Here is a 13,235-nt window from a genome sequence, read left to right on the forward strand (position 1 = left end):
TTTTATCTCGTGTTTATCATGAACTTACTTGTATCGCAGATATAGCACGTTGATACCGTTAATACATAGATATATTATGTAATACGTATAGGTACGTTTTAATACATAGTTTATATACTTCTTGACATAATGAAATGATGAGCTGGATAAATAGAATCGCTCATTAGCATATTATTAAAATTATTAACTTTTTAACGTTTTATACACGTTATGAAAATTTTATTATTAAGTTGAAAAAACTAAAGATTTTGAAGTTACTGTGGTTGGAGCGTGGATTCGTGTTTATATCTAATTATTATCACACGCGGTTCTGATATGGCCCTGAGTAAATGAGGAAGTTATTCGCGTCTCTATCGATAACAATGGGCTTTATTTTATCAACGTATGGCGATAATACGACCTTCAATGAAACCCAGCATTGACGATTTCATCGTCTGATTAATTTCACCTATCAATGTTTTTTAGAGAATATTATACGTAATTTGTGATTTTTCTATTCAACTTGATATACAGTAAAACCGTTAATTCAACTTTTAATCCGAAATTGTAGTACGAAATATCGTATCTTATCGATTTAATAAACTCTTTAAAAGGAATTATTTCTGCACTTAATCTTATAAATTGTTAATATTTACTTTATCTATTGCCAATAGTAATGAAAAATATGTTTGTAAATAATAATAATTATAATAAATAAAACATACATCTAATAGCGCCATACTTAATTTAGTATTAAAAAAAATCTTTAACTTGTAAAGTGGTTTTGAAATAAATAATTGTAAATAATTCTTTTACTGATTTACTTCTGTCAGAATAACATTTTTTCGACTAATATACCTACCTAAAAATATAAATGTATAAAACTTTTAGATAGATTGAAAAAATAATAAATTAAATATCAGATTAATTATATTACCATTATATGATCATATTATGTCAAGTAGTGACATAATGTGAGCCGATTTATTTACGTAGTAATAATCTTAATAGTTATACTAGTAATACTACACATCGTGTTAGTTTTATAATAACACTACCCATCTACTTATCTACATTTACTTCGTTGCGGCTGGCCAATTGAAATCAGCCTATGGGTTACCTTCAATCACAATATACTTTCCACGACTCCATTTAAAATGGTCTGTCTTCGTTGAGTTCTATTTACAATTGTTAGGAAGTCCAGGAACGTCATTTCAAGAAAGTGGAGCCCCAGCAAAAATCGGATCTTCGCACTGTTTACTTCACTAGTTTCCAATTTAGATTGAGCGACGCGTTGTTATGTTGGCTATTCTGGTTCTGTTCTGCGACTTTCTCATCTTTGTTACAATCGCATAGGGAGGGATACGCCGATCAGTGAATCCTCTAGTCAGAAACATTGGCAACAAGCACTATTCAAAGACTTTCGTGTTTGATTTCTTGATTGACGAGAACTGCGATATATCGACTTACCACATTTTATTACGCTTTTATATTTATATTATAAAGCGATAAGTTTGGTAATCGAGGAAATGATAAGATGTCGAAAAATTTAGCAACGTAGGTAGCGTAATTTATTAATTTTGAACCGCCTTGCAAGCTTTTAATATTGTATCCAATTAATATCTTTATATCTCTTAAGTATAAAAACGTTGTGAAATCTATTATACTGTTAATTTTAGCGTAATGCTTTATAATTATAATAATATGCTTTAAGACACGCGCCGGCGATAAACTTGCACTTTCTTCCATGTTAGCAGTAGGTACTTAACTATTTTTCATGGTTAGCCTCGCTGACATTTAGCCGATATGATATTTCCTTACGGACAATTACTTGCTTTTTTACAAGTGCATTACTTTTATAAGCTAAGGTCAACGATTTTGCGGAATTTCCTTAAATGTGGATGTTATTAATATAATATATCTTAGTTGAAATTTTGCTTGTAAGTACTTGCATATATTTTAAGTCAACTATTTTATTTTAAAGTGTTTAATATAGCTATATGTTGTTAAAATTTTTGAAAATATATAGAGATAGCCACTGCATCCATTATGCAACGAGAAGAGGTAAGCGTAGTGCGCGTGCGCTGATGCAACGCGCGCGGCTATTGTTGTGTTGGCAGGCGACGCCGACGTCAGCACCAGGGGCGGAGTTATCGTTGCTCGTGTCATCTACATAACTAGCTTTCCACGTGTCCGCTATAGCCAGTGAGTAGTAACTGAACTATAGTTCGTAGCCTATTAAACTAAAACGATCATTAATTCTTGCGCAGTAGCGGGCTTATAGCGTTGCCGATTGTGAAATAATAATGTTTATAGCTATCATTTATGCAAATGCTCTGACAGTGGGTAATAATAATAGCTTAGATATTTCACCAGCAACTCATTCTTGGAAAGGATAATAAAGAAGCAAGAAAAGGCGGCTCGCGTCACGATCTCGCGCAGAGCTCACTTGCAGTAATTTTGGGGTAGAGCGGTAGAGGCAAATGAAAATTTGGTAATTTATACGCATTACGAGTATATACGTAAAAATTACTAGCTAATTTTTTTTACAACTCAATAAATCTTATACATAAAATTCTCGTGTTAGTTACAATACTCCTCCGAAACGACTGGACCGATTTTTATGAAATTTTTTGTGCATATCGGGTAGGTCTGAGAATCGGCCAACATCTATTTTTCATACCCCTAAGTTATAGGTTCATAGCATGTTGGGGGTTCACAACGTTTTTGGGATCGGCTAGTAATAATATAAAAATACAGGTAGGACATATATAATACCTATATTACACATGTTTGGGTTACACGCAGAAAGCTTACAAGGCCTCGCTTGGTTATAATAGTTATGTTCTTACCCAAGGTCTGCCAGTTGGTGTCATTCGTTCACTCGTTTAAAATATTTTACACACTATTCATATATATCATAAATTTTATACACTTAATATTTTTAATGCGGTATAACGGTCAAATGATAATATAATATATAACTAGTATTTCGTGATATTGAAACAATCATGGCTGTTAATGAAAACATTTAAAGGTGAATGTTAAGTTCTGAACTTGTGACGTAGACACCTAGTTAGTTTTTTTTTTAGGATGATACGAAGGAGCTCGGTGGCCGTGTGGCGTAAGTTGTTCACGGGAACTGGTTCCGTCCACATGTGTCGGACAGCGGGCAGCGGGTCGCCGACCCTGAGGCCGATAATCCGAGTGCTGACATCGGGAAAGATTATACTAATTCTGCACAATAATCGGCGTTAGTCATTCGCAAAATGACGCCTTATTAAATTACAAACCCATATTTAATTAGATGCTAATGCTAATGCATCTCAATTTACATCTTTGTTATAATTTCGCTAATTTGTTTTAAAATTTTACAAAGCTGTTTTTGTCATTTTTGTCTACAAGTTGTGATTGTTTATTGTTTTTTTCGTACCAGTTGTCTGACGCATTTCTAAGTAATAAATCCGTTTGCAATTGGTAATCAAAGTGGTTGCCAAGTGTGCTCATGTGATCATTCCACTGGCGACACCAAGTCTAGGGCAAGCTATTGTTGCATAAATAATAGTCCGCTAGCACTGCTCGCCTATTTGCGTAGGAGTGTGTAGAATATATCTATAGAAATGCATTATTCGATTGTTTATTCCTTTGACATTAGCTCTATTGTTTTACCATCAGTCTGATTATTATTTTTTTGTAAAAAGTATCATATTGTTCCAAGTTCTTTGAGAGTTTTTTAGATTATGTAGAATAGCATCGTTGTATATCAGACTAAATTAGGTCTTGACTCACAATTGCTATAATATAACATATATTTTACAAAAACTACTGTTTTTACAAATTACATCTCGAAAACATTCATAAAATGTTGGCGCTAACTACAAGATGGAACTAGGAACAGTCTTAAAAACGTCGAACAAAAGATATATACACGTCGTAGTCTACATCGTATGAAAGACAAAGTTTGTGTAAGGTTTTATCATAGTCAGCGTTTTAGAGGCTAAGTAAAACATCCGTAATTCCGTACAAGGCACACGAAGTAATTGCTGTGTCTAATGCATTGGTTAGTCGTATTTAGTCATAAAATGCATATCTGTAACGGTAATAATAGGATACTGTAGTAATATACCTAAGTATAATATAGGCGCACTCATAAATGTTCTTTGTTCGACTAAGCCTTAGTGCGTCAGTAATGTGTAAGTATAATTTACGTAATCGTCAAAGAAAGGCAGTCGATAGTACGGACGACCTGCAACTCACTTCCCGCATCTATAAGAAGTATATATACATACTTGTACGTATATATTTGAACAGAAATAGTACAAAGACTGGTAGGCCATAGAAAGAATGAATTATGTTCAAAGGCCTTTTATAGTACAGTGTTTAATAAAAATGTTACACTGTTTGACGTTATACAATATAAAGTTAAGCATGGCATTGTTTTAAAGTTACATAATTTTAAAAGTGAATTATATTTACTCAAACAATATCACAAGTTTGTTTTTTTATTGAACACTTTAACAATTGCGCAATAATTATTAAATAAATATAAAATAACATTTTCTATAAGATAGTATTGTTTTGATTTGTATGAGTGTATTAAGTACATATAGGTATTATTCGCCACTTTATGTTAAGCTGCCTGTTTTGTCTCGTAAAAAATATATTAAATAAAAAAAAATTGTAGTACTTTTAGAATGCAGAGATCAAATGCATTTGTCGTTAATATAGTCGTAAAAATTTATGACAACTTACAATAGCATTACATAACGCGACCGCGGTACTGTGCCTTGACATTGTAGGATACACTGAACTGTGCACGTGTATTGTAAATCATAAAATATTATTGCAACTTGTAACTGATATATATTTAAACGCTTTCGCAGTAATCTGCGCTTGTAAATTATTATTTATGAAGACGTTAACCAACTAGCTGAGCTATTAAACGCAAGTCCATTGTTATTTTGCAATCCTGTTCAAGATATTCAAAAAAATGAAATGTAAAGAAAAAATATGAAAAACCTGAATAGAGATGAAAATCATAGCATTAATATATAATATATTATAGGCTGATACTAGCATATAATACAGAGTTGTTGTAAATTCTAATTAAAAATTTCAATGTAACTATTTGATAATCAACAATTTTATTTCGTTGCAAAGAAGGGAGCAAAACGTTTTTACTGTCTATAATCATGAAATATAATCTATTATATATTTAAAAAAAAAATTAACAGCACGAATGATTGTTCTTTATTATTATTTAACACTTTAAAGCATAATGAGAATTACAATATTGTAACTTAATAAAAAGTGTACGTAATTAAGGCAATCTTTTTACTAATAGGAATCTCTAACAGGCGACCTCCAAAAATAGAGAAAATATTCATAAAATCTATACAAGTAAATAATATTCGCGTCTGTTGGTAAAATAAAATATCCGCTTTTTACTAAATGCATGTGGATGTATACACGGTACATAATAACATTTTTTAGAATTTTTGTCTGTCTGTCTTTCTGTTTGTTCGGGCTAATCTCTGAAACGGCTGGACTGATTTTGGCGTGAATTTCACTGGCAGATAGCTAATGTAATAAGGAGTAACTTAGGCTACTTTTTTATTAAAAATTTATTTATTTTATAACTATGCGAACTGAAAAATAACTTTTTTGTTAAATTCCTTGCGGACAAAGTCGAGGGCACACCTAGTAATCAATAAAGTATGAAAATTAATTATTTAAACTACATATTATATACAATTGTTTGTTAAGTGGTTCTCGTTAAACGTAATAAAAATGTAAAAACCACACCCATGATGTACGTGTGTTTAACGACTGCGTGGTAGAAAATGGATACATAAATTTAAAAATAATTTCATTATAATCGTCTCATTTTATAAAACCAGGATTAGGACCTGGTTGTTATAATATAATGGTTTTTAACGACGTCAAACAGGTGTCTTCTGGTGAAAGTGATGGTGAATAGGTGCCGTGTAACACAAAATATGATTGATTTATAAATTGATTGGTTTGATGGCTTTCTGATCTGCCAGTGAAGCACGGTTTATTCCACCAATGTCACGTAAGTTGGAGTATACACACAAAATATGCTTTGTTAGGCTTAGGTACGTCACACGTAAACTATTATGACACATAAACGTTCTCGCCAGTAGACAAAAGGTCGACCTGCATCTGTAATCTTGAATCACGCGCTGTGCGTCACATAACGATTCCTTTATGTTGAATCCAATAAAAATTCTTGAGAAAAGAAAACTCTTTCATTTATGTGTTAATTTGCTCTATTTACAGCGCGACGCGTCGGATCTGCTTCATATATAACGTAATTTACTTAAGCACACATTTACTTGGTTATGATATGAAAGCGAGCATGATCTGTGTCACGGTCTAATTGAAGCCGGTGCACGGTGGCTGGACACGTTAAACAAGATGTGCGTGTAATTTTGTCTCAAAGGTTTGTCACTGCTCTATACGCACTTTTTAACGGTGCTCTTGCCTCATTTAAGCTCGTACAAATGTGTCATAAATAAAAAAGTAAAATTGTCTGTGCCTTTTATTACAGCTAGATAATCATGTCACACGTTCTTATACACAGCACGTTATAAAGTGATGGAGACACGTTATAAAGTGATCGAGTCCGTATATCTTTTTTCTTTACACAAAGTCACATATAGATATATTAATTAATACATACATTACATCTATACGTAACCACAAAACTACATACCCTCTTTTTGCGCGGATGTATGTCCTCGTAGTCCATGGCGATGCCTTCGTCGCTGAAGGATGAAGAGACAGGTGGAGGTGAAGGGGTGCCGGACCTCCATGATGAACCCGAGCTGCTGCTTGCTCCAGGAGATACTGATGACCTTCCACCCCATGCACCTATCACAAATATTACCATATATTTCACATATAATTTTTAATTTAATTATATATTTAGCTATTTATTGGAACATATAATAAAAGACCTTTTAAAGCATACAATATCGACAATAAGAATACTTTTTCTAAGAAAATAAGAAGTTTATTTTACAAAGCATAATAGTAGCTCATGAAAATAAAAATTAAAACGTTAAATTTAACGGTTACAAGTGCGTAGTTGCACAAATAAAATTATACGGTTATAAATTACGAAACGGAACTATAGCCGGCCACTTTCACTTGTAAGAACAGCTATTTTCTCGTGGCACATATATTGCCTGCCGCTGTTAGACCTGACTTGAAGATGTATCGTAAACTTTTATGAGAACGTAGTTTGCTAGTCTATATTGTATAATTTTAGCTTGTAATTATACACGTGCTCTAGTTTTAATTATAATCGTCATGCATGCGTTTCTTATTTCCCACTATTGTGGTATTGAATATACGGCTCATTACATTATATAAACATTTAATATAGACAACGATTGTTCAATTAAATGGCGTTTTATTTAAAAGTAATTTTAAAAAGTACTTAAAAACTTACTAACTAGTTTTAATTTGAAAATCATGATAACTATAAATTAATTAGTCATTCCTACGAGAAAAAATCGTTCGCGTGGGAAATTATAGCGCTATACGACAACTGAAATAATAAAAGAAGGTCGCGTTAATAAAATACTGGTGAAATATGCTTAACTCGTGTTACTAGATCTCATTTGGTTGGAGCTCATAACATGAGAGTGGAGTTACTCCGAATACCTGTCTAGACATTGTCTAGACTTCTGTCTAGACGTTATCAACATTTCGTAGATTATATACTAAACCTAAACTCTGAAATGGGTAAAACGTGTATTACAGAAAATAAGCTGCATAGTTTTGTTAAAGCTTGTGCTGTGTGGCTACGGCATTAAAAAACATAGCCGCTCTCTTTCCGAGAATTATGAGGTGATTAAGGGATAACACAGTTCCACTACCACCATGGAACTTATAAAGCCGACCGATGGCGGGATAACCATCCAACTGCTGGCTTTGAAATACACAGGCCGAAGACGGGCAGCAGCGTCTTCGGTGCGACAAAGCCAGCCCTGCGGTCACCAACCCGCCTACGCGCCTGCTCAGCGTGGTAACTATGGGCAACACACATGAGCTCGCGCTATTTTTGGCGCGAACTTGTGGAGGCCTATGTCCGGCAATGGACTGCAATAGGCTGAGATATTATAAGTTTTGTTAAAGCGCTTACAAGATCCCGATCTCGAAGCGACGTTTTGACGAGATGTGTTAGATACGAAAGGCGAAACTTAGCACAATACGCTACATTCTAGCCTCGCAGGTGGTATTCATTATGTAATTCTTTACCATCGCTCAACGTAACTACGCAGTCGGCGTAGCGTGATAACCATTACGTAACACTAAAATCATTTGATATAGGAGAATGTATACTAGTTATAATTTTATAATGAGTGAAAAAAAATCACACTTTCAATCTTTTATCAGTAACATACTATATAAGTAAGTAAGTTTTTATATCCTGCACTAACAATGAAACATAAAATTGAATTCGTTTGAAATGGTTGAAGATATCTTAAAACACCGTGTGCGTGAACATAAGAAAAAATAAAAGAGGTACTTAAATTTGTATGCTTTATTTACTGAAATTAAGATTTGACATTCAATTAGAAACTTTTTAAGTCACCTGCTTAAAGAAACGGAACGAATTCCAATCTAAACTATTAATGGAACCATTAGAACCGCAAGCCTCTACAAATATTTGAGTCAGGTGCTTATTCGAAGGGTAAAGCTTGTGTTAGAGTTAGAAGGTTGAACTTACTGGGTCGAGGTGAGTTTGGTGAGCAGCTGAGTGACATTAGGACGAGCGCTGCGTTGCACTCGTTCATCTGATCATCCCTCTCCCCATAGCCTAAATCGCAAGAACTACTGGGACCTCTTTTTCTTGACCTGCAAAGGAAAGACATATTAGTTTTATCTATTACGTACATTTTTAAAAATTATTTTGCACATTGTTTATAAAATACATACGTATATAAAGAGATAAAGGATCTAATCATTAAAATTCGTTCAACTCATCCATTAAGATTTCTTTCGTATATTGAACTGTAATTTTCGACTACTCCACATAACATGTCAACGATCTTATTAGCATATCTGAACGTACTCTTCGAGGAACGGCGGGGACATCCACAAAGACAGACATCCAAACCGGAAAGAAATATTTGTACAAATGCAAACATCCATTCCAAGCGGGAATCGAACCCGAATACCATTGGTGTTTTAGGCGCCTACGCGCATCACTACACCACAGCGATTGTTATAAAACATAGCTTTTTGGGTAAACTTAATGTAAATATAAATGAAACTTGCTACCTTTTTTGAATTGAATGAAACGTCATTTCATTACCGCTCTGTGTCAATAAAATTAGCATATTGATAACTTAATACAGTTTTGCTTAAAGTGTCAATAGAACATTAACCAGACATCGTTCTTTGAACTGGAGCGAAATTTTGCGAATGTCCGATGAACTTCTGTAACTTATGACCTATGTATGTATATATGTATGTATATTATAACTCATGATGATAATGTTTGTTAGTTTATATTCGTGTCTGGGCGAAGTATTACAGATACATTTGCAGGTAAATGTTTTGTAAGGGCTTCGATAGTTACACTGTCACTATTGAAAATAATATAGTATTAAAACTTTGTCGGTCTTATATATTGATACATTTTTTGATAGATTTATTTGAAAAAAGACAATTGAATTACAGACGACTTTCATTTATTTTTAGAGAATCTACGATAGTGGTTTAAGGACATAATACAACTGACTTAAAACCCCCAAGTTTACTACATAGTATATAAGTATTTTTCAAATATGACTGATAATGTATCCAATTTGTTCTTAATTAACCTTCACGATCGTTGATAACGTAAATGTTGTACCTATTTGTCTGATAAAAAAAAGAAAACGATGTTTTGTAATAAATGTTACGATTACGTAAATAATATGAATGTCAGTCTTGATAAGTTGTCTTGTCTATCTATTCATCAATACGTAACAACTTTTACATATTTTAGTTATTAAATGTTAACTTTAAGTTCAATATTGGCGTCATAATGTATAATAATGGACAAGGATTTTAAAGAATTTACTGTAATAGTACAATGAATAAGAGTAATTGTTAAGTTAAAGTGATAATATAGGTATATGATTAAAATACAAAAATTGTAATTGTTTTGCAAAAAATCACGCGTCGTACATATTCGTCTACGACACTTGCGTAGTTTTAAAAACCACATTGTAAATACCTAAAATGACGAATGTTCATCCAATATAAACGTATATAAACTTTATTTAATTATAAAATACGTCAACGAACCGGTAAATATATTTCAAGTAAATATGTATATAATGGAAATAATTTACAATGCAAAGTATAATTACGAGCTACAAATTGTTTATAGGGTCAACCGTCATCAAAAAAGTACTGACTTTTAAAAATAAGATATCTTTTTCTAAAGCTTAAAATAAAATGATTTGAAATAAATACGTTAAATTCTTAAAGAATATTTAAAACTAGGCAATGGCAGCTAACTATTCATTAAACTTAAAAAAAAATAATATATTTGTGTGAATGTTATAGCTTTGTCCCTTAAAATTGCAAAGGTTTAAAGTTCCAAAGACCAGAGATAGATGACCCGCAGGTTATTTATTTGTGTAGACGTCCTAGGAGCGAGCAACAGGCGGGCCACGAATTACGTACGTTGACTCGATTTTAGGATCGCTGACCTATACGTATCCACTTGTTGGCTATATTTTAATATCAAACTAGTTTTTTTAACAATCTTTTGATTTCAAACGAATGACCGAGATCATGAAATTAAATTTAAAATATTACTTATTAGTGTTAAGTGATGTCGCTATATGTCGTAATTTCATAAAACTTACTTTACGTTACTTTATACTTTCGTTACTTTATTGTTTAATATAACTACTAGATTTTAAGAGTATACTCCTATAAAATTCGAATTAAGTCAATAAAGTTATAAAACATTCTTGCGACCTAAGTACGTACTCTAGATACGGGTTACGATCTCAGGGTGTTCACCCTCACGTCTGTACGACTACGAACTCGGCAGGGTCGCTCTATCCTATTCAGAACAGATGATTGCAGGTCACCTTACAATAAATCTATATCGGATTATATACAACGACATTTTGCGATTCGAAATTCATTTACACATGTGCTAGAGTGTGGTTTTTACACGAGTTGTTTAATTACAGTATCTAATACTTCAGTACTTCAATAAAATTATCTTCATATCTTTATTTTTTAAAATGTCTATTTTATACTTTTCATGAAATATTAAGGACAGCCTTTAAATAAACTATTGTAAGATAAATATAAGAATTTGATAATGAGATGACTAAGAGTTGAAGTATGTAACTGCATACGATGTGTCGGTAGCACGTGATAATTTCAGACGATTGTTTGTAAAGCGTCAATGCCTCGGATTTAGCGCACTCTGCTTATTTGGTCGCAATAATCGGATCTCTTCGGCCGGCCGACGCGCGACCGCGTAAAAATAGCAGACACGTAATTTCCTCTAATACGATGACGTAACGTGAAACGTATCACCTCTCGCTCATCGAGTTGGATGTTTTCAAGGCGGTTCATTGGAATTTCGTTCTTATTTAAGTTTGATCTAATCATTGCAAACCATTAACAAGCTTTACGTTAGACACGACGCGGATGCGCGTTGTAATAAATGTTTTATATAAATCACACAAGTTTGGATACTTGTTCTACATTAACGACCGACAAATTCATTGACCAGTTTTTTCGTAGATGCACAGATGCTCTTAGATTTTTCTTTCTAGATTTAGATATTAAGATAACCAACAATAGCCGGTTGGCAGCCGCAGCCGGCCGGCATCTGTTCACACTCGCCTAGTTGCGAGCTCGTAGCATTGTCATAGTACACAGATTATAGTAGCTACGTAACATTGAAAACGACCTTGCCGCCTGTTGCCGCGCCACCAACTCGCTACTGCTACCAACATTTACAATGCTTAATATTTACTATACATATATGTGTTTTTATTTATATAAGCTTATAATGCACACATAGACAAGGTGTGGAGCTATTCAATTCAAATCATTTCCTGCTTCATTAGCGTTAGCCATAGAATTATCTTTACTTTTTAGGATCGATTTGTTGCTTGAGTATCAATATCAATCGTATATTTAAAAAATAAAAGACTTGGTTAATCATTAGTTTTAGCTTTTACAAAGTATCCAAAATTGCATTATGTATTTTTTTTTTTTAAATACAAACACGCTTGTTCTATGCTGTTCCTATGGTAAGCAACTTAATTTTTGTGTTATAAGTAACAGCCGACTGTTATATAGCTAAATATTTTTTTAAATGTACATAGAAATAATACATAAATATATATCTAAATGTCATCGGAATCGAACCCGCAACCCGCTGACCAAATGCAGGGCCTTAACAAACTGCGCTAAAGGGTTAGTCAAAATTAAATTTAAATTTATTACACTAACATTTATAAATTGTTAACACAACAAAAATGGTTCTACACTTTATAGTATAAGGTTACGGATGTTAAGAATTGTATTAGAACAAGCCATGTTTTGTAGGCGTGACAAGGTTTAATATTAATTAACATACTCACTTATTATACAATAATGGAAATTTGCATCAAGTGATCATTGGCTGCAATGTGTTAAATGTCTCATCGCAATCATTAATGCTATTTCAAGACGCAAACGATAAAAAAATGTCATAAGTGCTTTTGGGCAGAAAAAATTCACTTGTTCGGACGTTGGCATGCAAGTTGTGGTTGATGTAGGTCGTGAAGTGATTTTTTTACGGATATAAAAAAGTGTGATTGAGCTAGCGCAATGTCGGTAAGCTAAGGTAGCGGCATTCGGCAGCCCCACTCCGAGGCGAGGTGAGGTCATCGCTGTTCTCGCTTTGGCCAATCACTTTAGATATTGGGCAGGTTTGCTTAACAAAGCACGTTCTTTTTTGTTTTTATTCGATTTAACTGGCTGAAACTTCTATTTTTACAATAAAATCATTAAAATGTATTGAAATCGTTTTTAAGCATGTACCAATGTAATGTAACCAAAAAGTAAAATCAGATCCGACTTCTTTTATGAGTTAAATCATCGTACTATCGTTTATTATTTTAATTTAATCTGATTCGATTTCCTTTACAAAGTAGCATTTTATTACTCACATCCTTCATGCTCATACCTACTCAACATTGATTGTT

The 13,235-nt window shown here is 33.1% G+C and overlaps 1 protein-coding gene across 1 annotated transcript in view; it reads right to left on the bottom strand.

The window, feature by feature from the left end:
- Positions 1-13,235, bottom strand: part of LOC123664398 (zinc finger protein 704) — a 53,618-nt gene that overhangs the window by 20,693 nt on the left and 19,690 nt on the right. Inside the window, exons 3-4 of the mRNA XM_045598946.1 lie at positions 8,744-8,871; positions 6,719-6,876 (exon numbers count right to left, since the gene is read on the bottom strand). Coding sequence (XP_045454902.1) covers positions 6,719-6,876; positions 8,744-8,871 — 286 coding nt within the window. The remainder of the gene's footprint in view (positions 1-6,718; positions 6,877-8,743; positions 8,872-13,235) is intronic.

Source organism: Melitaea cinxia, chromosome 2, assembly GCF_905220565.1.
Source record: "Melitaea cinxia chromosome 2, ilMelCinx1.1, whole genome shotgun sequence".
Taxonomy (NCBI): Eukaryota; Metazoa; Arthropoda; class Insecta; order Lepidoptera; family Nymphalidae; genus Melitaea; species Melitaea cinxia.